Source organism: Chiloscyllium plagiosum, unplaced genomic scaffold, assembly GCF_037043375.1.
Source record: "Chiloscyllium plagiosum isolate Xiang-an unplaced genomic scaffold, Cpla_swu_hap1 HiC_scaffold_1, whole genome shotgun sequence".
In the NCBI taxonomy this organism is placed as follows: domain Eukaryota; kingdom Metazoa; phylum Chordata; class Chondrichthyes; order Orectolobiformes; family Hemiscylliidae; genus Chiloscyllium; species Chiloscyllium plagiosum.
Genome location: NW_028270139.1, coordinates 134,434,548 through 134,461,232, shown reverse-complemented (window position 1 = coordinate 134,461,232; position 26,685 = coordinate 134,434,548). Strand labels below are relative to the sequence as shown.

At 41.2% G+C, this 26,685-nt stretch overlaps 1 protein-coding gene across 1 annotated transcript in view; it reads right to left on the bottom strand.

Moving 5' to 3' along the window:
* The window catches only part of loxhd1a (lipoxygenase homology PLAT domains 1a), a 224,162-nt gene that overhangs the window by 13,467 nt on the left and 184,010 nt on the right, over positions 1-26,685 (bottom strand). The window contains exons 33-43 of the mRNA XM_088000471.1: positions 25,733-25,849; positions 22,228-22,390; positions 19,950-20,104; positions 16,711-16,920; positions 14,168-14,315; positions 9,711-9,919; positions 7,599-7,784; positions 6,398-6,525; positions 4,784-4,901; positions 2,025-2,202; positions 692-877 (exon numbers count right to left, since the gene is read on the bottom strand). Of these exons, the coding sequence (XP_087856597.1) occupies positions 692-877; positions 2,025-2,202; positions 4,784-4,901; positions 6,398-6,525; positions 7,599-7,784; positions 9,711-9,919; positions 14,168-14,315; positions 16,711-16,920; positions 19,950-20,104; positions 22,228-22,390; positions 25,733-25,849 (1,798 nt within the window). The remainder of the gene's footprint in view (positions 1-691; positions 878-2,024; positions 2,203-4,783; positions 4,902-6,397; positions 6,526-7,598; positions 7,785-9,710; positions 9,920-14,167; positions 14,316-16,710; positions 16,921-19,949; positions 20,105-22,227; positions 22,391-25,732; positions 25,850-26,685) is intronic.

Below are 26,685 nucleotides of genomic sequence, written 5' to 3'. Positions count from 1 at the left end.
GAAAGTGAGGACTGTAGATGCTGGAGATCAGAGTCGAGAGTATGGTGCTGGAAAAGCACAGCAGGTCAAGCAGCATCCGAGGAGCAGGAGAATCAATGTTTTGGGCTTATCCTGTTCCTCCATTGAGTTACTGGCCCAGTACTGTCCTCGTGAGATCATGGATATCAACTGAAATCCCAAGTTTGTCATGTAGGGAATAATAAATTTAAATTCAAGGATGAGTAAAGGCCATTCAGTCCATTGACATTTTAACCTTTGATAACTCTCCCATTACTGCATCCCCTACATTTTGAATGGCCTAATACACCAACTACCCACTTCAGGCAAAACATTAACCTTCGAAAGAAAAGCTTTTTTTTAGTTATCCCCCTTAAAATGACTTTTAATTGATATGATTTGAGGTAAAATTTCAAAGACTTATGCAATTGATTTGCCCTTTATGCAGTGGGAAATTTGTTAGAAAATTGCACATGTAGAGACTCCATTCAAGAATCAGGGTCAATGAATGCACTATAATTGATAAGTTGTCAGATTCAGGATCTTGGAAAGTCTAATCAATCAATTTGTTCATACTTTCCTGAGGCAGAGAGCAAGAAGAAACACAAATTACTGAAGAAATAAAGGATAAAAACCAACAAGAAGGAAATCTATGAATGTATTTTTATATATATGTTTGCAGCATTATACATACCCTTGTTGTCATGCCAAATTCGAACCTTAGACAGGTCTCCCAGGCTTAACATATCTGGAAACTTAAAAATATCTGTGGATTTCCGCTCAAACTTGTTGGAATTATTAGACTGCTTCAGTGCCAGGGTGCCAGTGTCACCGTGCTCTCCGAAGATGATAAGGAATACGTTGGCATCAGTTCCCGCCCCTGATTTCAACAAATAATAATATAACGTAAATACACCCTGTGTATTTAACTGAGCATGTACAAGGCAGCCCCTTGCTGTAGGACGAGGACTATATTGACTTTCATGACTAAGATATGTATTTAGGTGTATCTAACATTGTTACATAGCTACAGGAGCAAGCCATTCAGCCTATTAAACCTGATCTAGACCATGGCTGATTATCTCCTCCATACCTTTTGCCTATCTTATCTCCTTCGTTATAATCTTAGTGCCATTAGTCTTGGAAATGTATCAATTTCTGACTTCAACCTGCTCAATGTTTGGGATAGAAAATTCCAAAGATTCACCACCCTCTGTCTAAAGAAATTCCTTCTTATCTAAGTCTTAAATGGCCTGCACATTTGTTTGTAAGCTTAAAAAAAATACACTCTTGCATAAGGTCATACAACACATGGCAATGCCAGAGCCATCACTCCAAATATCTGAAGCATTATTGCGCAGGGAAAATCTACAAGGTCCTTCAGCTCCTATCTGTGTATAAAAAGTAAGGTTGGCACACAGCCAGTCCCTGGAATGAGTTACTCAACAAAGCATCCAGTTGGAATGTGCAGCATCATGGAGAAAAACTTATTTAAACAATCTTGTTGATAATTCTGAAACAGTAGCTGCTGGAAAAGCTTAGCAGGTCTGGCAGCATCTGTGGAGAGAAATCAAAGTTAATGTTTCAGGTCAGGTGATCCTTCCTCAGAACTGATGGTAGCTGGGAAAATGTCAGTTTATATGCAGAAGATTTGCCAGTTTTGCTGGCACTTTCTGACTAGAGTGTGCAAGCTAAGAACTTTACATTTGTCATGCAGTGGGGAGCAGTGTGAGGGGAAATCTCCACATTTTATTGACTTAAATTTTTGTGGCTTGCCAATGTGGTATTTCCACTCATGGGTTCTGAAATGCAAGTTCATATGCCTTATAGAGATACCAGAACTGAGTTCAGGCTGGAATTTTATTGAAGAGTTCAGGTGATTTATATTTTGCATTGTAGATATCTGCTAGTGAGTTACAGGTTAAAATTTATTTCCCAATATGACAACATTTGATGGTCAATGGTAACTGTGAACTGTTGTGTATTGAGTCAGTGATTAAGGAGAGCCAGACTATATTCTTACCAACCTGAAATGTCACTGGTTTTTACAGTAATGATGTACGTGGTTTTCTCCATCATCACTTCATCGTCAATCACTGCCGCCAGCTCACAGCTAGTTGACCTCTTGGTGCCCCGTGTTTTGGACAGCCAGTCATTGTAGGTAAATGTGGTCACTTCCTGGGTGGCCTGGTTCAGCATGATAATCTAAAAGAAGGTAAAGAATCAGTCTGACGAGTGTGGAACAAAAAAGAGCTTCTCTTTCCTTGAACATTATCATCATGTGGAGCTACTACTCACAATCTAATTTCCATTTCTCTAAGGAAGGTCAGCAATGGACATATACACTTAGAAAACTGGAAACTGCATCTGTGGAATTCTGCTGTCTTGTAATTGCTAATTATTCTAATCTTTCCAACTGTCACTCAATGTCTTTTTCTGCTCCATTGTGATTCCTTTTGCATCTGCATGCACCCAGCCACTACACCTTTCCAAACATGCCCAATGTGATGCAGGATTCCCGTGCTGACCCCTTGACATTAATCATTTAAAGGCCATACCAATTAGCACACTTGTGTAAAAACATGAGGCAGTTTTTGGAGGTAGGAGGAAAAGGTGTTTCTGGAAGTTTTGCCTCAAATTGTCCACCTGAGGGATTCCTGCCTCAGAATGATCTTGCTGGAGGTAGGAACAGAATGACAAAAAGGAGGAGAATGGTCAATTTTCTTTTAGAATTAAAATCCCTACAGTGTGGAACAAGCCCTTCAGCCGAACAAGTCCACATCAACCCTCCGAAGAGTAACCCACCCAGACCCATTCCCTATATTTACCCCTGACTCAAAACCTACACTATGGGCTGTTTAGCATGGCCAATTCACCTGGCCTGCACATCTTTGGATTGTGGGAAGAAATCCACACAGACACGGGGAAAGTGTGCAAATTCCACACAGACAGTCATTGAGGCTGGAATCGAACCTGGGTCCCTGGCACTGTGAGGAAGCAGTGCTAACCACTGAGCTGCCATGCCTACTTGTTGATAGTTGATGGCCCCTCCCCTGCTTCGTAGATGGCTCGAGAGAAATCTCCATTAATATCTTACCCTTTCCAAAAGAGTCACAGCAATGGCAGACCATCCAATCAACAATGAAATTCCCTCTCCATAGTGATGGCCACACAGCTGTGGTTACACATAACTGTTAACAACTTGTAAATTCTTCAAAGGGCTCTATAATGCCCTACAGTGAGGAGCCATACAGTGTTCCTGATTGGTCTGGGATCTCAATAATCTCCTCTAGGCGGTAGGCTAGACTCAGACATCATCAGTTCAGGCAGCATCCAAGGAGCTTCGAAATCGACGTTTCGGGCAAAAGCCCACAAATGATAACGAAACCCAAGAATCTTCTAAGCTTTCAAGCTTCGCCAAATTCTAATCTTTTCCAATCATAAATGGCGCTTACAATTTCTTCCCATCAAATTTTGGATTATTTTTAGATTTAAAAAAATTTTTTTTAGATTACTTTGTTCCACTATTTCACCTCCCATGATCAAAGGGAATTATTCAGTCAATTCTCTCACCATATTACTTGGGCTTGCTAATGCCTTGCTTGCCTTTGAAAACTCCTAAAAATTCCTGACGCTTAGCAGCAATGCCCATTTTGTTTCATTGGCCTGCCTCACTGCCTAGGCTTGTGCAGGGTAACTAGTCCTTTTCACAATGTTCAGGGTACTCAGCACTGCACCACAACCTTAACTTCAGGAAGGAAGTGCTTTTTTTTCAAAATGGAGCGTGAGCTTGACCTCTTGTTGCAATACAATTTGACAAAAAGCGATTGTCTGAAGGCATCTTGTCCAAGTCACAATTATTTACTATTCACTCACTATCACCAGACTGTATGCAATCCTTCCCCTATTTGATTTGCATAGGTCGTGAGACTCTGAGTTTGCTGAAGAGTCGAAAGGAGCTGAGATTTCCATACCCGATCCAATGTGCTGGAACTGCAGTCACTGCCAATGACTGAGATCAAGTACTTCAGATCAAAAAGGATCAAACACAGATTTTCATGATCCACAATGAAGTCTTTAATTGTTTAGGAAGAATTATGATAAATTTCAAATATTACATTAAAGAGTGTTTTCATCCTTGCCACATTCTATCATGCGAAGCAGTTATATCACCAGACATCAAGCCATTTTACTCTCAGAGAACCAACTTTTAAGTCTGCAACCTCTGAGCTCAAAACTGCTGTTGTCAAGTGTCCCTTGAAGTACTCCTTCCTTCAGTATTATTTGATCACCGCTCAAGGATGTCAAGTACATGGTCTTGTTCAAGCCACATGGAATCAATCCCAAACATTCCCTGTTCAAATCCATTCAGCCTTGGTCAAAATCAACAAAGTCATGTGACCATGACTGTGTTACAACTCAAGAAGCACAGGACTAGGAGGAGGCCAATCAGCCCTTCAAATCTTTTTTTCTCTTCCGATTGGAAATGGATAATCGTGATTTTAACCCTGCTTTGGTAACCATTAATACGTCTGCTCAACTAAAATCTAGCAACCTGGTTTGAAAATTTCAATTGATCTTAGCATTTGTTTTCAGAGGAGACTTCTAGATCTCCACTACAGTTTGGGCAAGGAAGTGTTTCCTGACATCAGCCCTGAATGGTTCTCAGTTCTAATTTTATGTTTACACCCTCTTACTCTCAACTCATCCGCCAGTGGAAATAATTTCCCTCTACTTCCCCTAGCATGATCCCACTTTCCCATTGGTGTCATGACCTCAGCATCACCTTATCCAGGAACCAGTCGGGACGATATCCTTTACTATCAGTGCGAATCCTTATTTTCCGGAGAGGAGCAATATCTGCAATCACTATGGAGAAGGTGTCCTGTTGGCCTCTTTCAAATCTGGAAGATAAATGCAACATGGAACGAGAAGCAACACAAACAGTAGCATGGATCAATAACCACTGCAACATGAAGTTTTGAATTTGGTGAGAACAGAATCATTTCAAAGTGGCATGAGAATCAGGAGATGAAAGCACCTGGCCAAAATCCAATGGGATAGCCATAGAAATGACAGGGAAATGGAGTGACCGGGCCTGCTGATGCCTCTGTACTCATTAGAATATAGAAACAACCTTATCAAAAAGAAAATAAATTCTTTGGGGACTTGACTGTTAATTAGTAAAGTTAGGTCACATGGGATTCAGGGTGAGCTTGCTCATTGGATACATAGTTGGGCATAACGTCAAGAGACAGAGTGGTGGTGGAGGGTTGTTTTTTCAGACTGGAGGCCTGTTAATGTCCCAGCCAACTATCCCTGGGTACATCCTGACTGACTTGCATGACAGACATGACCGAGGCAGTGGCACAGTGATATATATTTGGGAGAGAGGTGACCAAAGGAGTCTTCAACATCATGGCATCAGGTTAAGCATGGCAAGGAACATTCTGCTGATTACCAGTTACTGCCTCCATCCTTTCACTGATGAAACAGTACACTTCCATGTTGAATACTCACAGGTAGATCCAAAGAAGACATTCTGAGCGATGCAGAATTCTGCATTGTCTTATTCAATCATTCATGGGATTTAGATGTAGCTGAAAAGGCCAATATTTTGTAACTCATCTCTAATTGCCATCAAACAATATAGCTGGCTAAGCCAATAAGAGGGAAGTTCAGAGTCAACCATATTGCTATGCGTCTGGAGCTACATGAAAGCCAAACCAAGTGAGGATGTCAGTTTCCTTCCTGAAAGGGCATTAGTGAACCAGACGGTTTTCACAATTTATGATGGTTGCATTTTCATCATCATCATCATTACTGAGATGAGCTTTCATATCAATTGCTGTGCATTGCTACTTAAAGTTTAAATTAGATGGCACAGTGAGATGCAGTTTCCCACTTCCTGTTTCAAACTGAAAATGCCCATAAAGTCCAAATTTATTTTTAAATTATAAAAGAAGTAGCAAATAGCTATCAAAACACAGCTTTATTTCTGTTACTGATAAATATAATTTGCAAATAAAGGCTTTGAAGACACGACCAGTTCTGAAAATGAGGTGAATCAGTACTAACTCTTACATGATGCAAACTTTAGATATTGAAGGCTACTGTCTGAAAGAGCTGAAAATGTGTTGCTGGAAAAGCACAGCAGGTCAGGCAGCATCCAAGGAACAGGAGAATCGACGTTTTGGGCATAAGCCCTTCTTCAGGCTTATGCCCGAAACGTCGATTCTCCTGTTCCTTGGATGCTGCCTGACCTGCTGCGTTTTTCCAGCAACACATTTTCAGCTCTGATCTTCAGCATCTGCAGACCTCACTTTCTCCCTACTGTCTGAAAGAATCACAGATGGATCCGATGTTGGAATTTGGAATCATATTGAAGTTTAAAACCCACCTGTCTCCATTTTTATGAAGTAGCATCTCCTCTGTGCTCCCATTGGCTCCAAAGACAGACATGTAAATGTTGGCATCTGTACCACCATTTTGGACATCACCAGTAATCACAGTTATTTCATAAGAGATCTGTTCAACAGCCATATTTAGTGTTAACTTATCACTAATGTCAGGTTTATTTTATAAATATTTTTATTGAGGAGAAACTTTTCTTTACAAATATGAAATTACTACAAAATAATATAACAACAATGACGGTAAACAAACTACTACTCTACTCTACTCCACAAACAATTTAAGAGAAAAAAAACTCTACACAAACTACAATTCAATAAATAACTAAATCAAAACAAAAATAAACTAAATTAAACCGAGTTGAACCAAGGCAAATTACATTAAGTTACAACATTCAGTGCAATCCCACCAAAGCTCCCCAATTCCAGGAGCATCAGTTGACATACCCATATTTGTTCAGAATTCTTCCTGCCAGGGGTCCCCAGGGCACTACACACAGCTTTCATGGCTACACAAAGGCGCTAACCATTATAGATGATAAGTCTGCATCTATATGGTTCAAAAAGGCCGCTGCATCCTATAAAAAATTTCTGTTTTCTGGTGCACCATACTTGTAAGTCCAGGGGGATGTGCTCCATAACTAATTTACGCCACTATGAGATCCTGGGGGATTTTCCGACACTCAGCTCATCAGGATGTTCTTCCTCGCACAAAATGAAAGAATACTAAACAATTTCTTCCCATGTGCGTCCAAACAGGGGAGATTCGGCGGCTAACCCAAGAGGAGGGACACCAAATTTACTTTGACCTCGGTTCCCAAGAACTGTTCTAATGTCAAGTTTAACTCGAGAATTTAGTTATTATTTCATCATTACAAATTCAGTTTCTATTTATCTCTCTTCTACTTGATCCATTTCACCATTACTATGCTGATTCCCACTCACATCATTTATTGTATACAATTTCATTACTGATTCGCTATTCCAGTCCACTTTCATATTGCTCCTCTTGGATACATTCTATTTCTTTGCACCTTTCATTTTGACCTCTATTCACACTTGTTTCTTATTTTCAATAATCTCCAATCCCCAAACTGAACACACTTCCTATTCTCCATTCAAATCCATCTAATTGTGTTTAATTATGTATTTCTGACACATTATGGAAAGATGTGAAACAATTCCTACCTTTTGTCCAATCTGGACAGCTTCTGCATCAAGAATGTTGAATACCCGTGCTGTCAGTCCATCACCCCTGTCTTTGGCAAGCCAGCATTTGCAACGAAAGACATACATGATGCCTTTAGTCGGCACTGAGATTTCCAACTCCTCCACTAGCCAGCAACTCTCTGGGGTGGCACCATCGTGACCCAACTGTTCAGGGAGAATTAATGACGATCAGATGACAACACAATACTGGAGATGTGAAAGGACCAAAAGATGACTTCCATTTTGTTACAGATAATGAAGTAATATTACAACAAAAAAATTGTTGGAAATACTCATCTGATCAAGCAGCATCTGCGGAGAGAGAAACAAAATTGACATTATCAGGTCAATGACCTTTCATCTCAAGTTCTTTGCTTCTCTCTCTGTCAGGTGTGCTGAGGGTTTCTATTGTTTTCTGATTTCAGATTTCCAGCTTTCACAATATTGTGCTTAGCTACTTCTGAAGTCTCGTCTCTGTTGTAGTGTAGGAAACACAGCAGTTAATTTGTGGACTGCATGACCAGATAGCACAATGAACTACTTTATTTTCTGTTAATCATATCACAGAATCTTATGGTTCTTGATGTTTTGTTGTTACAGGAAGATTGTTTTGATGTCTCATGTGAAAGATGTAAACATTCGATCAACTCTTCACTGGAAGGTCAGCCTAGATTCATGTTTCTGCAGTGGGGTTTGAACCCACAGCCCTCTGAGAGAGATTATGTAAACTGGGCCTTTCATTTTAGCATTGAGCACTGCATCCAAAACTTACTGAACATTGGTGGTTTGTGTGCATGTGAAGAATGGCTGCTTGATGTGTTACCACAGAACCGTACAAACATATAGTTCAGAAGAGGCTACTGAATCTGTACTATAATATACTATTGAAAAAAACTACTAAAAATATACTCAGGAGATACAAGTCCCATTTTTCTAAACTCGGTCCATTACCTTGAATGTTGTGACATTTCAAGTGCTCATCATGTACTTTTTTGAAAGTTGAGAGGTTCCCTTGCTCAATTACCTTCCTAGGCAGTGCATTTCAGACTCTCCACCGCCCTCTGGGTGAACATCTTTTTTCCTCAAATACCCTCGAAACCTTCTGACTCTCACTGTAAAATTATGCCCCCTTGTTAATGACCCTTCAACCAAGGGGATCAGCTGCTTTCTATTCATCCTGTCCCTCATAATTTTACCCACCTTTGATAGGACCCCTCTCAATCTTCTCTGCTCCAAAGAAAACAACCTGAGCTTATCCAACCTCTCTTCATCACTGAAATGCTCAATCCCAGACAACATTTAGGTGAATTTCCCCCTCCAGTCACATCCTTCTTATAGTGTAAGCAAAGTCTTGTACAGCTCCAACATGACCTCCCTGCTTTTATAATCTATGCCTTGACTGATAAAAGCAAGTATCCTGTATGCTTTCTTTATCACCTTATTAATCTGTCCTGGGAGAAAGTGAGGATGGCAGATGCTGGAGATCAGAGTTGAGAGTGCGGTGCTGGAAAACTGCAGCAGGTCAGGTAACATCTGAGAAGCAGGAAAATTGACGTTTCGGAAATAAGCCCTTCATCATGAATAGTTCCTGATGAAGGGCTTATTTCCAAAACGTTGAATCTCCTGCTCTTCGGATGCAGCCTGACCTGCTGCAGTTTTCCAGCACCGCACTCTCGACTATTAATCTGTTCTCCTACCTTCAGGGAACTGTGGACAAGCACCTGAGGACTGCTCTATTCCTCTGAGCTTCCAAGTGTCTTGCCATTCATCGAGCACTCCATTGTCTTGTTCCTTCTTCCTAGGTACATCACCTTACATTTACATCTATCACTGATCTGACAACCTGACCAAAAAGGCAGCTACTAAAGGTAACTGATCTCCACTTAACAGCAGTGTTATAATTGCACTTTGAATCAAAAATGATAAACTGTTAAATTATTGATTTTATTCCCTATCTATCTCTTGTTGGTAAATACTTCTAAATTTATGACCAGATCTAGAACCTGATCTGAGCAGTTTCCTGCATTAACACAATGGTTGCTGGACAGAATCAATACTTTGGAGCACAGCAGCCATTTTATCTGAGCTCACCTCAATTTTCTTAATCTCACCAACATCCAACCCCATCACCTGGAACTTTTCCATGGATCCTGGCAAAAATGCATTCTTCCCTTCAGGAAGGTCCAGCCACATTCGTGAAGTCTGAATCCTCATCGGCCCCATGATAATGATATATACACGGCTATTGGTGCCAGCGTCTCTTTCCTGGCCTGTGGTAATTGTTATGTGATAAGGAATGTCTGTTAACAGATGAAAGTCAAGGAAATGTTTTACTTCATTGTCTCATGATGAGCTCTCCCATGTCAATTTTTCCTTTGATTTGATCACAAATCTCTTCAACAATGGTTGCAGCATGACCTGGAGTTTAGATTAGATTAGATTAGATTACTTACAGTGTGGAAACAGGCCCTTCGGCCCAACAAGTCCACACCGACCCGCCGAAGCGCAATCCACCCATTTCCCTACATTTACCCCTTTACCTAACACTACGGGCAATTTAGCTGGCCAATTCACCTGACCTGCACATTTTTGGACTGTGGGAGGAAACCGGAGCACCCGGAGGAAACCCACGCAGACACGGGGAGAATGTGCAAACTCCACACAGTCAGTTGCCTGAGTCGGGAATTGAACCCGGGTCTCTGGCGCTGTGAGGCAGCAGTGCTAACCACTGTGCCACCGTGCCGCCCAACCTGTCCACGGTTTTCCTGTTCGGTTCTGGAGGTACCAGATATGGATGAACAGGTTATGTCAACTGCACATTTTTAATGACTGATGAATGACAGGCAAATAAATCTGAGTGACAGGCGAATGTGAGGCTTGCCAGCCAGATGAGTGGCCAGCTGTAGGTTCCCATTCCCAAGCTGCTGCTAAATAGAAATGCTAACCAAATCAACAATTTTCTCTATTCTTTCTGCATGCTTTAATGTTCCTGTCCATTGTTCAATCTTTAGTGTATTGCTGCTTCATTTTTGGGGTTCAGGGGTGGCACAGTGGCTCAGTGGTTAGCACTGCTGCCTCACAGTGCCAGGGGCCTGGGTTCAGTACCTGCCTTGGGCAACTGTCTGTGTGGAGTTTGCACATTCTCCATGAATCTGTGTGGGTTTCCTCCGGGTGCTCTGGTTTCCTCCCACAATCCAAAGATGTGCAGGTCAGGTGAATTGCATGCTAAATTGCCCATGGTGTTAGGTTCATTAGTCAGGGGTAAATATTGGGTAGGGGAATGAGTCTGGGTGGGTTACTCTTCAGAGGGTCAGTGTGGGCTTGTTGGGCTGAAGGACCTGTTTCCATACGATAGGGAATCTAATCTAATGCATGAGGAGAATGTCTGCCCGTTGCTTACCTGAACACTATGACCTATTTCTAACTATGGGCTGGGTAGAGATGTGTTGGAGGCATTGTATGGATCATCTACCCTTGGGTCTATCTCCAATATGACCAATTCATGGTCATTCAATCCCTGCTACAATAATATTAGCAGCAGGGAAGGGCCAATGCCAAGGAAGGAGCCCATGAGGTTTAGCTTACGCTGTTGCTGGGTAAGGTGGGGCACGGACTAGGGACTTACCTTCAGTCTGGCCCCCATTAATTCCTCTTGCTCACAGACTGGCTGCTGGCCCAACAGTAGCCACCATTCCACTCTGGTGCTGTTGGTTGTACAGAATGGCTGGGCATTCAACTACAGAGTACAGCACTTGGCAACTCTATAAGGATGGCCATCCTCTCCAGATGGGGGCAGACGTCACACTCTAAGCCAGTTAATGCCTGCTCAAAGTTAAGTGGCTGCGGGGCAGTTAGTACCAACAGGGATGCATTCTGAACTGACTCTTCAGATGGCAATGCAAGAAACATGGCCATTGAAGAGTCTTGCCAAAAATACATTATGACCCACAAGGAGCACATCAAGTCCATCCTATATCTCTGTCGTGGAATCTAATCTGTTCCATTCCTCTGCTCTATCCTCACAGGCCTGCCAAGTGCTCAGTGAACTTGATTTTGAAATAATTGATTGTATTTGCTTCCACACCCCACATAGGTCACTTGTAGTGCAAGAATGTTCTTCATCACCCCCTTTCTCCATCTCATATCGCTCGCTTAAAACATTAAATATTGTCACATTGCCTATTTGAGCAGCTTTTCTTTACCTAGCTTTGTCTAACCCTGTTATAATTTTGTGCAACTCCAAAAAAAAGGCTCCCTTCAATCTTCTCTGCTCCAAGGAGAACAGCAACCTTCGTGGCTAAAATCCCTTGTCCCTGGCACCATTTTAGTACATCTGATCTGCACCCTCAGAAGGACCCTCACACCCTTCATTAAATGCAGTGACCAGAACCAGATGTAATAGAGTTGGAGTCTAACCAGAGCTTGATAAAGTTCTGAATAACTTTGCTGGTTTATACTCAAAACCTCTATGAAGCTCAACATTCTTTATGCTTCACTAATTACTTTATCAATATGTCCTGTTACCTTCAAAGGTTGATGCAAATGAACCTCCAGGTCACTGCGTCCCTACATCTTGGGTATTTCAATATACAGTTTTCTGCAACTTTTCTCCTTTAGTTTCTTAATTTCACATTTCCCAGGCTGTTTTGCCATTAACTTGCAGCCCTTAAGTGTGTTTTTTCCTAAACTGAATATCAGTGATTCTCCCTTTATGGGATCTCACAGGAGAGCAATTAGTTTAATGTGCCTATGATATTTCTGAAAGCTTTATGCAAATCTGTTGCCCTTTCTATGCTCAGCCTCCAGTGTTTCTTCCTTTATTTCTCATCTTCCGGCATCTCTCTCTCTCCCAATATTCCTCACTAACTTCACCATTATCTTTCAGCCTTTAGTTCTTTATCCCCTTCAGGAATTTTTCTTCTATCACACCCTGCAGTGTGTTTTGCCTCCATCACTCATATTTATGTTTCTCCCTCCAACTCAAACCCTTCTGTTTCTCTCTCAATATGCTTCTCCCTCTGTCTAGTCCTTCATTGCTACTCTGTTCATCTTTAACCTTCCACACATCTTTTATCAAGTATCTTGCCTATATTTTCTCTCCTTTAATTTCTCATCTTGAAGTATTACTTCCTCCACCTCTCATGCTTCAGTTGCATTCTCCTCCATCTCTATTTGATCAGTGTGTCCTTCCCTCCATCTCTTAATTTTCAAAGTATTCCTCCCCCATGTCTCAGCCTTCAGTGGCATTACTGTCATAATTTAATAAACATAGCAGCCAATTAACACACAACAAATTCCCACAGAAAGCAATGTGATAATGAATAAGTTATCTGTTATTGTGAAGTTGATTACTGTGAATACTCTTAAAAAATCTCTCTGTATCTGCTCCAAACCTTTATGTCCTCCCTGAAGTGTGCCACTCAGAACTGGACACAATACTTTGCTTGGACTGTGTTTTAAATACATTTAATATAATTGGGAGGGTGGAGCACAGTGACTCAGTGGTTAGCACTGCTGCCTCACAGCACCAGGGACGCAGGTTCAATTCCCTCACTGGGTGACTGTCTGTGTAGAGTTTGCACATTGTCCCCATGTCTGCATGGGTTTCCTCCAGGTGCTCCGGTTTTTTCCCACAGTCCAAAGATGTGCAGGGACCATGCTAAATTGCCCATAGTGTTAGGTACATTAGTCAGGGGTAAATATAGGGGAATGGGGCTGGGTGGGTTACTTTTCAGAGGGCCGTTGTGGACTTGTTGGGCCGAAGGGCCTGTTTCCATACTATAAGGAATGTATTCTTTCTGGCTTTTGATTTGATGCCTGTTTTTAAGCACTAATACCTCTGTTCTTATGCCCCGTTTAAAAATATACCATTTCCTCTTTCTAAAATGCACTACTTCGCCCTATGCTGCATTGAATCTAATCTGCCACGTGTTCGGCCATTCCAACAGTCTGTCTATGTCCATTTTTAACTGACTTTGTCACTGTTAACTATTTTTCCAATATCATGTCTTCCACAAATGTGTCCCTTATCCCCAAGCCCAAGCCCAAGCCACTAATAATTATCAAAAGCAGCAGTTGTTTGAACCTTGCAGAACTCCACAGTATATTTCCCTTCAATCAGGAAAAGAAAAATCCACCACAACTGTTTTCTGTCTCTTAGTCACTTTTGTATCGTTGTAGCTATTACCCATTTTATTCTATGATCTGCAGTTTTGCTAATGAGCCTTACTTGTAGCACCTTATGGAAACATGTTTGCACTTAGTGATTTCTGGTCCCAAGCAGGTATTCAGGAAGGACTGTGTTAGTGTGCTTCTCCCCTGGGACGGAGAAATAACCACTGTACATTTGAAGTAGCTGACAATAATAAAAAGTGCAAAGAGGAAAGACAAAGCATCCTTTATGACAATGATGCAGAAAGCTATGTGGTGTATCATAGATTTTGCTGAATGGACAGAAGGCTATCTTTATTTCTTTTAAAATCTTTTCAGAAAGCTAACTACAATTATTTTTATAAGCATGGACAAGATAAAGTTGAATATATTCTTACTAGGTCCTTCCTCAATTGTGTCTTCAATAATACTTTTCCGTTTACCCTTCTTGGTGAGGGCACTATTGTTGATGTTTCGGACACTCAATGAGGAGCCATGTAAGCTTTTAGCAGAACTGTAAATACTTGATCGATCTCCTTCATAACCCTGTAAGGACAAATGGAAAGTATCATCCAAGGTGAAATGGCATTCACTCAGATGCTTTAAGTCCAACATCATCACTGTCCTAAATCTCTCATCTCAGTTTCCCATATTGTTCCAATCCTCAGCTTTTTCCACAGCCCAATTTCACTCCCCTGTTTTGATCTCTTTATGTTCAGTGTAATTGATGCTTTCGAACTGTTGCTCACAGACAGATGAGGAAACTTCCCATAAAGGGGTGTAAGATTGACAACTCGAGGAGTGATCCCACAATCGTAGTCTCATTATTGTTGTCTAAGGAGCCCAATCACAAAAGGTCCACTGCTTTTTGTCATTTATATAAATGATTTGGATGTGAAAATAGCAGGTATGGTTAATAAGCTTGCAGATTACACCAACATTAAAGGTGTAGTGGACAGCGATGAAGAGTACCTTAGGTACATCAGATGGACCAATAGGCCAAGGAATGACAGATGGAGTTTAACTTATGTGGGCTTTAGATGGATATGGGCCAAATACTGGCAAGTGTGATGAGATCTATTCAGGATATGAGGTAGGCATGGATGAGTTGGATGGTAGAGTCTGTTTCCATGCTGTACAGCTCTATGACTGAGGGATCCCAGTAATATTTTCCACACTGGTTTGTTAAGTGCCTTAGGCCCTTCCCAAGCAAAGCATCACAAGTGGACAAATGACTTGGGTCCAATTACAAGAATAAAGTCAATGTTATGTTACATAGAATTGTAGGAATCCCAATGCATATATTGACCAGTGAAAGTAAGTTTGAGGTAGACAGCTTGGTGCTGAATTAGAATGCACCAAAGCCATGGTTTGGGATAATGGCTACCCTGATCCAATAATTGTCTACTCTATATTGCAAATTGATGGTCTTGAGAAGTGTCCAGCACAACTTCAGATTAGTAGCAGAGTAAGGTACCTCAAAGGTTTGAGCAATAGTTCAAGTTACGTACTTCACATTGTTACTATGAAAAAGCAACACAAGTGATGTTTGCCACTAACAGGATGCTGCTTTCAAGCTAAAAGCTGTCCTATTTATTGCACAAATAAGTACTATGGCACATGAATTTCAGTGACACTTGGTATATAGGTCGCATGGCCCAAAGTCTGACAAGATTGTAATGAACAGCATTAACCTTTGCAGCAAGCAAGGTATTGACTATACTCAAACAGCCAGGTGAGGCAAACATCACAACACAGTGATATGATCCCATGGATTAGACAATATTCGCTAAATAATCCTGACTGTGTGAAGAATTACGCTGACAACCAAATTAGGATTGTCAATTGAGCTTGCAGGGTATACTGGAGGCTACACACATTAATAAACAAGGTACTATTCTTCACAGGCAGAAAGAACATAAACACACATTGTGCCTGTTTTAACTCAACAAAAATAAGTTACAACCATTCCTTGATTATTGACCAGAGTCAACCTGCTTAGTTTAACATTTTTGAAAAGCCTGGTGGCTAACTGTCAGTCATTATTAACTGGAGCAGTTTCCATGCCACAATTCTGCCAACCAGAATTCGTTTGCTATTTGCCAACCAATCAGCACTCTCCTCTCATATTGCATCAATGTTTTCTCTTTTCTTTGGTATTTCATATGAATTGTCCTGATGAGTACAACTGAAAAGCTTCAACAGAACAGCTATTTTCAGCAATGCTCATGTTCTGTACTACCAAACAACTACATTAAGCATTGCATGGGTGAGTATAGATGGAAAGTCCTATGAGAAAGACTTCTTGCTTGTATAATGATTGGTTCATTTTTTTAATCGTTTCATTTAAAAGGACTGAAAATGCAAACATTGCTACCTGATCACCCTGAAAACATTCAATCCACAAAACATTTTATCTGCACATCATCCTCTATTGTGATTTGTGCATAATCTCTCTGGCCATAAGCCCCTGGTCACAAGATTTAGATGGTTCTCCTTCCTGCCACCCACTCTTAATATTGTTCACAATGAACTAACTGTTGATTGTCCCCACATATTAATCCTGCAATGCATACAATAGGCATTTATTTTATATTTATGTTATTTATTTGCTACCACTAATTCCAATAAATTCTCTGTAATGGTGATTAGCTCAAACCTACTTATTTCTATTTAGTATTATTTCTTTGCTTTATTGCCATGAATGTTTCATGCATCCAGATAAAGTGCCTTTAGATTTATTCTTTCCATTGTCCTGCTATTTGAATTCTCTGAATTTAATGAAAACAGCTTTTTATCTATCCTCAATTTCAAAAGATCTACGAAATGCATTCATGCAACTGATAAACAGAGTGGTATCTTCTCTGATCTTGTGGCGTCATTTTGCTACGTTATTGTGACTTAGTTTGGAAATACATTATGCAACTGGTGACAAAAATACCTTCACAAACAGTGTTCTTTCAATTTTCTTGTCCTCCTTTGTCTTTGAAAGCCAGCGTTCACATACAAATAAGTAATTCTCCTCCAAATCCACGTCAACCACCTCCACTTTCTCCAAATACCAGTCGGGACTTGCCATAGTGTTATCATGACGGATCTTGATCTTGAAAACTTGTCCGAGATCAACAGCTTCCATTGTGAATGTATCAACCTGTTGAACAAGATGATCAGTCATTTTAGCGAAATAGTCATTTTTAAAGGGGAGCATAACATCTGAGTCAAAGAATGGTCACTTGGCTGTGCTCTGACTGACTCATTTTCATTATATAGAGAGGTGGTGGTGGCATATCTGATCATTCATTCAGTTAGAAGAATCTTCTCCATCACAATGTTAGCTTGCAGTACTACAGCACAGAGACAGGTCCTTTGGCCCAGACTGGTCCATGCCGACCAAAATGTCCATTCATGCTAACTCCATTTCCCTCCACTTGGCCCATGTCCTTCTAATCCTTTCCTATCCATGTATTTGTCAAAATGCCTGTTAAATTTGTTAATGTACCTGCCTCAATCACTTCTGCTGGCAGTTCATTCCATATGCACACCACCTTCTGTGTAAATAAGTTGCCCCTCAGATTCCCTTCTATTCTTTCCTCTCTAACCTTAAACTGATGCCCTCTAGTCTTCGATTCCCCAACCTTGGGCAGAAGACTGAGCGCATTCACTTTATCCATGCCTCTCATGATCTTATATACTTCTATAAGATCATCGTCTTAGTCTCCTACACTCTAAAGAAAAAAATCCTAGCTTGCTCAACCTCTCCCTATAACTCGGACCATTGAGTCTTGGCAACATCCTTGTAAATTTCTTCTGCACTCTTTCCAGTTTAATAACATCCTTCCTATAGCAAAGTGACCATAAGTGAACACAATACTCCAAGTATGGCCTCACCAATGTCCTGTCCAAATGCAACGTAACTTCCCAAATTCTATACTCAGCATCCTGACTGATGAAGGCCAGTGTGCCAAAAGCCTTCTTCACTGTCCTGTTTACCAGTGACTCCACTTTCAGAGAACTGTGAACCTGAGCTCCAAGGTCCCTCTGTTCCACTACACTCACTTAAGGCCCTACCATTCTCCATGAAACTCCTACCTTGATTTGACTTTCCAAAATGCAAGACCTCACGCTTATCTATATTAAACTCCATTTGTCATTTCTTGATCCACTTCCCCAGCTGATCAAGATCCTGCTGCAATTTCTGATAACCTTGCTCACTGTCCACTATACCGCCTATTTTAGTGTCATCTGCAAGCTTATTAATCATGCCTTGTACACTCTCATCCAAATCATTGATATAGACAACAAACAGTAATGGGCCCAGCACTGGCCCCTGAAGCATTCCATTAGTCACAGGCCTCCAGTCCTCTGCTTCCTACCATCAAGCCAACTGGGTATCCAATTTGCCAACTTTACCTGGATTCCATGTGATCTAACCTTCCAGAGCAGCCTAATATGTGGAAACTTATCAAAGGCCTCACTGAAATCCTAGGGCTACCACCCTGCCCTCGTCAACCTTCCTGGTCACTTCATCAAAGAACTCCAACACATTTGTGAGGCATGCTAACTATTCCTAATCAAACCCTACCTTTGCAAATGGAATTGAATTTAAACTTGTCACTGGACTCAAACCATTCACTTTGTTTTTTTTTTGAACAGATGTTGCCAGATTGTGTTCCTCCAGAAACCACTGTTTTAATTTCAGATTTCCAGCATCCAAGTTTTTTATGTTTATTAAACTTGTTTTTATCTGTCTTGTATTCTGTTTGGGGTACGATTTATGCCATGTGTGTTTGCTGCTGGTCTCAGTCTACATTGTTGCCTACCTATGGTAGTCTTTGCCACTGAGCCGATATGCCACAAGGTTATGCCAGACACTAGTGTCTGTCCACCTGTCCTTCAATCCCACATTCTGCAGCTTTCACCTATCACTGTTTGCACTTCACTTTGTCAATCTTACTTATCGCTGGAGTATGGTTACTGTTGGAGTCCGCATTGGTCAGTTTCTTCCCCATAGTTCATTGATCTTCACCTGAAATTCTCTCTTTAGTCTCTTTGGTTTATCTGTTTTCGTGTCTCTCATGTCACTGAACTGCTGCTTTGTTCTCTCATCTGGCATTAGCATTAGAACATGGCTGCCGCTGTTGCACACCTAAGATTTCGTGCCTGTGCGGGAACCACCTGCTCCTGTTGCTCCAAGAGATGGTCAGGTCTTGGTAACTAGGACTATTTGTTAAGCTATGTACATCATTTGCAGAGCAGGACATGTCCCTGCATGACTATCCTGTAGAAGTACTAGCTAGTACTTCTAAATAAACCTGTTGGACTATAACATGGTGTTGTGTGATTTTTAACTTTGTCCACCCCAGTCCAACACCAGCACCTCCACATCATTGATTACCTTGGGGTAGTGCTTCAATATTGTCTGTTGGAGTTGGTCATTGCCTGGACTTGGGTAACCCAAATGGTATTTGCCATTTATCAGCCCAAACCTGAATGTTGCCCAACCTTGCTGGATGTGGGCACAGACTTCCAGAATCTGAGGAATTGTGAATGCTACCAAACACTGAGGAACTCCTGCAGAGATGTCCTGAGGCAGAGACAAATACAACCATTGATCTAGAAATGATTCCAACCAGTTGAGGATTTCAAAGATATTCACTGTCTTCAATTTCACAAGGGCTCCTTGATACCACGCCTATCAAATTCTGCTTTGATGTCAAGGGCATTCACTTTCACCTGATCTCCAGAGTTCAGCTCTTTTGCCTATTTTGGAACTAAGGCTGTGGTGAGGTCAGGAGGGGAGTGGCTTTGGTGGAACCCAAATCTGAGTATCAGTACACAACGTATTGCTGTGTGTGTGAGACAGTGGATGGCACTGTCAATGACCCCTTCCATCAGTTTGCTGACAACTGAGAATGGACTGGCAAGGCAATAACTAGCTAACTTGAATTTACAACTGCTTTTTGTGCACAGGACATAATCTGTGTAATTGTCCACTCTAGCATGTTCAGAGAATACACAAAGTTGTTCTGAAATGCATGGCACTTAAGACTTCCATAAGCATCATCTTAAAATTAGAGCTGGAAAATAGAGGAGTTGAAGATTAGGTATGATTGGTAAACACTGTAGAGGGCTGAAAGGCCTACTCTAATGCTCTACAGCTATTCGATGCTTCACACTAACCTGGTTTCGTTCAAACTTATTGGTGTGTGTCTCCGATTTGCTCAGCTTCCTTTCTCCAGTATCTCCCAGATCTCCGTAGATTGTGAGGAAAACGTTTGCATCTGTTCCTGCTCTGTAGACATCACCCGTGTACACATTAATCTTGTATGTGTGAGCTTCAAACAGAACAGTGGAAATCATTAAAGAATACTTTCATGACATTTATCCACGAAATGCAATTCAAATAAACAAAAACTGGGCCCAATGTTAACTGCAATTGGCTTGGTTTTGAATGGTATCAATATGATACTGTACTCTATTTCTCCAGGTAGATAATATGCACTGCTGTATATTTAGCTAAAAATATCTGGAATTAAGAATCTACTGATGACCGTGAAACCATTGTCAATTGCTGGAAAAACCCACCAGACCCACTAATGTCCTTCAAGGAAGGAAATCTGCTGCCCTCATCTGGTTTGGTCTACATGTGACTCCAGACACACAGCAACACCAACTGCCCTCTGAAAGCAAGCCACTCACAGACTAGTCAAGCAACTGCCTAACATAGGCGTACTGACAGAATCGTACCTTACAGACATTGTGCCAGACACCAGCATCACCATCCTTGGTACGTCCTGTCACACTAGCAGGATATACTTTGCAGAGTTGGCGACACAGTGGGATACATTCAGGAAGGAGTTGCCCTTGGAGACCTCCACATTGACTCTAGACCACATGAAGTCTCATGGCTTCAGGTTAAACATGGGCAAGGAAACTTCCTGCTAATTACTATGTACCGTCCTCCCTCAGCTGATGAATCGTTACTGATAAAGTGCTTATGATGACAAGGGTACAAAATGTACTCTGGGTGGGGGATTTCAATATCCACCACCAACAGTGGCTCAGCAACAGCACTACTGATCAAGCTGGTCAGGTCCTAAGGGACTGGGTCTGAGGCAGGTGGTATGGAACCAACAAGACTGAAAAACATACTTGACCCCACCCTTATCAATCTGCCAGCTGCACATCCATATGTCTATAACAATATCGGTAAGAGTGACAACTGCACAGTTATTATAGAGTCAAAGTCCAGCCTTCACATTGAGAATACCTCCATTATGTTGTGTGGCACTATCACAATGCTACATGGGACAGACTTTGAACAGATCTAGCAATTGAAGACTGAGTATCCATGAGACGTGGTGGGCCATCAACAGCAGCAGGGTTGCACTCCATAATTTGTAACTTTATGGCCTGACGTATTCCACCATGCAACCATTACAGTGTTGGATGGCACAAAAAGGATCAGTAAAAATCCATAGTTGACTCTCTTCACAGTCCCAGAATATACGACACAATGTATCCCTCTATTCAGTTTGAGATTTTGGTTAAATTATTATTGTTCCCACAGATCTACACCCATGTCTTGCACCAGAGCCTGTGGGGCTCTTTGGCAGTACACACGTTTGCATGGGGCCAATGCGTATCAAAGCCACCATGGGCTGTATCTCAGGCACCTCCTTCCACATCCTGTGAAAACATCCACTTCTGGGGAAGCCTTTCCCTGGAAGTCTCATACAAACCTTTTACAAATCCCCTGAGTAAAAGAGTTGATCTTAATATTGGTTTTAAATTCTTGCATTGTTTATGGCAATTACTATATTCACAGAATTATTGCCTTGGGAGGCAGTCAGTTATTTCAGAACAGGAGGGAAAGAGAAAAGCCTGTTTCTTTTTTTCTTCAGCATACACTTCATGTATAAACTGCACATTCACTCTCAGCACGTAATGCAGCAGGGAGTAAACTGAAGAGGAATGTGGCCAATCAGATATAAAAGAGACCTAAGGGGCAACCTTTTCACGCAGTGTATGGATGAGCTGCCTGAGGAAGTGGTGGAGACTAGTACAATTGCAACATTTAAAAGGCATCTGGATGGGTATGTGAATAGGAAGGATTTGGAGGGATATGGGCCAGGTGCTGGCAGGTGGGACTAGATTGGATTGGGCTATCTGGTTGGCATGGACAAGTTGGACCGAAGGGTCTGTTTCCGTGCTGTACATCTCTATGACTCTATGACTGTGATGCCATGGCCTGTTATACCTTGGTACATCTGAGATTCTTATAAAAGTGAAGTATTACAGATGCTGGAAATACAGTTATAAGCTGAAAACAGCCAGCAGGTCTGGCAGAACCTATGGGGAGAGAGGCAGAGTTAACAGTTCAGGGTATTGACCCGAAAGAACCAAAACTTTCACTCGTTTTCTGCTTTCCCCTCCCCTTCAGTATATGAATACTCACTTTCCAGGGCATCCTCCACGGTAGACTCACTGTGCTTCAGTGTCCCATCTTTCAGCAGCTTTGTCTGAACGATCTCCAAAGGCACCAGCTCTCGGATGATTTCTCCATCATCTTCGGACTTTGCCAGCCAGCGCTCACAGGGAAAAGTAATAGTCTCCGAGCCCTGGTATGTAAATAAAACAGAGGATAAATCTGGCTACATCCACAAATTCACTGTCCTAATTTCTTATTATCATACTCTTATTCATAAAGTCATGGGTTCAACCCTTATTGTGGGATTTAACCATATGGACCATGTAGATGCTTCACTGTATTCTGGAGAAGCACTGTATTATCAGAGATACTATCTGCCTCCCAGACGGTTGTTAAACTATTTGCAGAAAGACACAGGATATGTTCTGACTAACATTTAGACTTTAATCAATAACACCATGGAACTATTAGTTAGCCATCCACCTTATTATTGCTTTTTGACACATGATTATTCATAAATTAGCTCCCACTTAACCTCTAAAACACTGGATATATTTCAAAAATGGTTATTTGGTTCTAAAACAGTTCACAACATTTTGAAGTCATGCGAGGTGTTGTATAAATGAACATATTATCTGAATTTTAAAGTTAAAGCCTTGTTTAACTTCTTTATATGCAAGGAAAATAACACAAAATTGAATTCTCCGTTATCTAATTTTATTCCCACATATTCCCTCATAAGCCCTTCATCAGGAATGTCAGATCATTTGAAATACCTAGCACCTTTGTTTTAACTCTATGCACTTCTTGGGGTATTCCTTGACAATTTTGCAAGTTACAATGAGTTTATGTATTTTCAGACACAGGCATGTCTTTTCACTGTCCGAAAGGATGCCTGTAGATGTCCAGGGATTGGATGCAAGAGAGATGCCTTCTCCAAATCAGCCAAATGTGAAATATTCCTCCAGCTCTCAGTTGTCACAATGCCTCATGATTCCTCATCTTCAAACGCTCTCCATGTCCCATCTAATCTGCAAATCTATGCAACCTAATGCTCTCTGTTCCTATAGCCTATAGCCCCTAATATCTTAATTGCAGCTCTATGCCTTCTACCTATCTGCATGGCCCCTCATACTTCCATGACACTATGCCAACATGGAGCCAATGTCCACCCTTCACCCTTTCCTACTTCACCAGCATGCTAACACATTTGGTATCCACACATACTCATACACATAACAGAGAAAATATAGATCACTTTTCTAATGTTCTATGGTGCAGATTACACCCAACGCTTAGACATAAAACACTTCTGGATGCTTCTTGACAGTTGGACAGTTCCAAGGGACTTATGTACCTTTCATAAAAAATCTTCTCAAAAATTAACAGTTCTGAAGGGTGCTTAATATGCCACTTCCAAAATACACCTGACAAGCTACCCACCCACACAAAGGATCCCTGACCACCAAAGGATACTGGACATGCCCACATCCTTCCTCAGAAAGGGTCCCTGAACCCCATCTCCAAGGTGTACTATGTCCAGATCCATGGGATTCCCAAAATAACTGCTGTTCTGAGTTTCAGACTAGGTGCTCCAATTTAAATAGTCAGCTGCCTCTAGGAGCTGCATGGTCTGTTCACACAAAATGATTATAGAATTATCACTGGATGACTGATTTCCCTAACTGTCATTTTCATTGTCGGGTGCCTATTGATGGACTGCTCCAACTGTTAATTGGACGGAAATGTTTATTGACGTAAGGGACTAAGCACTCGATGATTAAAAACACTTGTGAGATGTTTTTTATATTAGATTTTGAACATTTAAACAAGCTATTTGTTTCTATGAGTGATGAGTTTTATTTGAGTATTTTATTTTGTTTATTGTACTTTTGGGTTTTTCTTCTAAAAGTAATAAGATCATCAATAGACAGATTACTTTCTGTCAGGATGCCTCCTACTTAATGCCATGTCGAATATTAGGTGAGAGCATGGAAAGAGAAGAGCAAAGAATGATGGTGGGTTTAGGAGTTAGCAATGAGTTGACATGGGAGTTTAGAAAGGAATGTGTGGGGATTTATGGCAAATGAGGAATCATGGGAGATTGACCACGATAGCATCAGAATCGAAAAGTGTGGCGCTGGAAAAGCACAGCAGGTCAGGTAACATCCAAGGAACAGGAGAATCAACATTTCAGGGCATAAGCCCTTCATCGGGAATGTCAGACTGTTTGAAATACCTAGCACCTTTGTTTTAACTCTACACACCTTTTGGGCTATTCCTTGACAATTTTGCAAGTTACAATGAGTTTGTGTACTTTTCAGACACAAGCGTGCCTTTTCACTGTCCGAAAAGGGACTGGATGCAAAAGGAGTGCTTTCTCCAAATCAGGCAAATGTAAAATATTCCTCCAGCTCTCAGTCATCACACTCCTGATGAGGGGCTTATGCCTGAAACGTCGAATCTCCTCCCCCTTGGACACTGCCTGACCGGCTTTGCTTTTCCAGCGCCACACTTTTTGACTCTGACCTCCAGTATCTGCAGTCCTCACTTTCTCTATGGCAGCATCAGAAGCAGGTACACCGGCATATCTGGCCTGGATGAGGCATGGAGTGTGATAGAAATGTGGGGTACAAGCAGAAAGGATGTTATAATCTTTATGTTTATCTTTATGGTTAAATTTAAATAGAACGTTGGAGCCTGGAAGCAGGCTTTCCACCCATGCCACGACATGGGTTGGTAGCCACTTAGCCATCACCAAAGCACCAAAATCGACCCTGATGAATCGGCATAGAAATATTTGCCCCTTCACCCCCCATTCTCTCTTCACATAGTGCACAATGTTTTTGTATGTAAACACATTGGACAGTTCTCCAGGGGGGAGAATTAAATTTGCTCGTATATCAACATCAATAAAATGTATCCTGAAACCTATTTGACATGTTTGAATTTAAACTACAAGTCGTTTTGCTATAACATGTATTTCATTAACACAAATTCACTGTAACAAAGCTAAAAGAACAAAGAACATTACAGCACAGGAACAGGCCCTTCGGCCCTCCAAGCCTGTGCCGATCCATATCTTCTATCTAAACTTATTGCCTATTTTCTAAGGATCTGTATCCCTTTGCTTCCTGTCCATTCATGTATCTGTCGAGATACATCTTAAATGACACTATTATTCCTGCCCCACCACCCTCTGTGTGAAGAACTTTCCACGGATAGCTCCCTTAAAATTTATCCCCTCACTTTGAACTCGTGACCCCTACTAATTGAATCCTCCATTCTGGGAAAAAGTTTCTTGTTATCCACCCTGTCTATACTTCTCATGATTTTGTAGGCCTCAATCAGGTTCCCCCCTCAACCTCCATTGATCGATGAACTGGGGACACTGTTTTGCTGTCATGTGATTACATTGCTGACACCATAAGCACTGTCTCTAAGATACTATTTTTCTCTCACGCGGGGTTTCACAAGAATGTAACCATCATCATATAGAAGAAATACCTGTATGATCTATAATTTCACTGACCTTCCCCTTCTGCAGGAGTCGACGGATTTCCACACGGTCCAAGTGCCATCCAGACTTGATACCTCGACCATCGTGTCCAATTCGAATCTTCTCGATGCATTCACCAACATACTCCAACTGAAAGGAAAGGTGATTCTATCAACATTTTAAAAATATATTAATATTTTGCTCAAAGTTATTTTGGATACCCTTTGGATCTGATCCCAGCACACCTCGAGGACAGGGGTCAAGGGTCTTTTGAAGCGGGAAGGACACAGCACGTCAGATATCCTTAGAGGGTCAGGGATCCTTTGCTTGGGCGAGTGGTGTCAGGTTTTCTTTGGATAGCATTTAGGTGCCTTTTGGAAGATTGTCAATAAATCCTTTGTCCTACTGTCAAGATGTATGTAGGAGTATTTTTATGATTAAGAGTGCTTTTCTCAATAGAGTATATCGTGCAATATAGAGTTTTAAGTAATCAATCTATATTTTTCTCCTGAATGCACAGTTATTTGTGGACACTAAATGAGTTGGCATGGTGGACTGTCAGAACCAAGAATCAACTTTTCACTTTAGAACAATAACAAGCAGTTTGAGAACAGATATTGAAAAGTCAAAGAACAATAAAGCTTACCCTTCTTTCTTCCAAATATATAAAACCCCAGCTCATGGATTCAAGGCTGAAATCAATTCTGGAGTGGCTCATATTCCAGACAGAAGGTGGCCCTTAGCTAAATTCCCAGTGCATGTTGGGAAGGCATTGCCAACTAACACACTGTTTTGTAACTTTGTTAGATCATGCTTTAAGTCTGTCCTTGTACATTTGCCAGGACAGATGAAAGTGCATGAGTGTTTGTACTCTCTTGATTTTGCTCCCAAATAACGGAGACAATAATCTACTCCTTCACAATCTCTCTCTCTTTTCTGTTTTGTTGATACAAGTATAGTCAGTAATCCTTTGAGTAGCTAATATT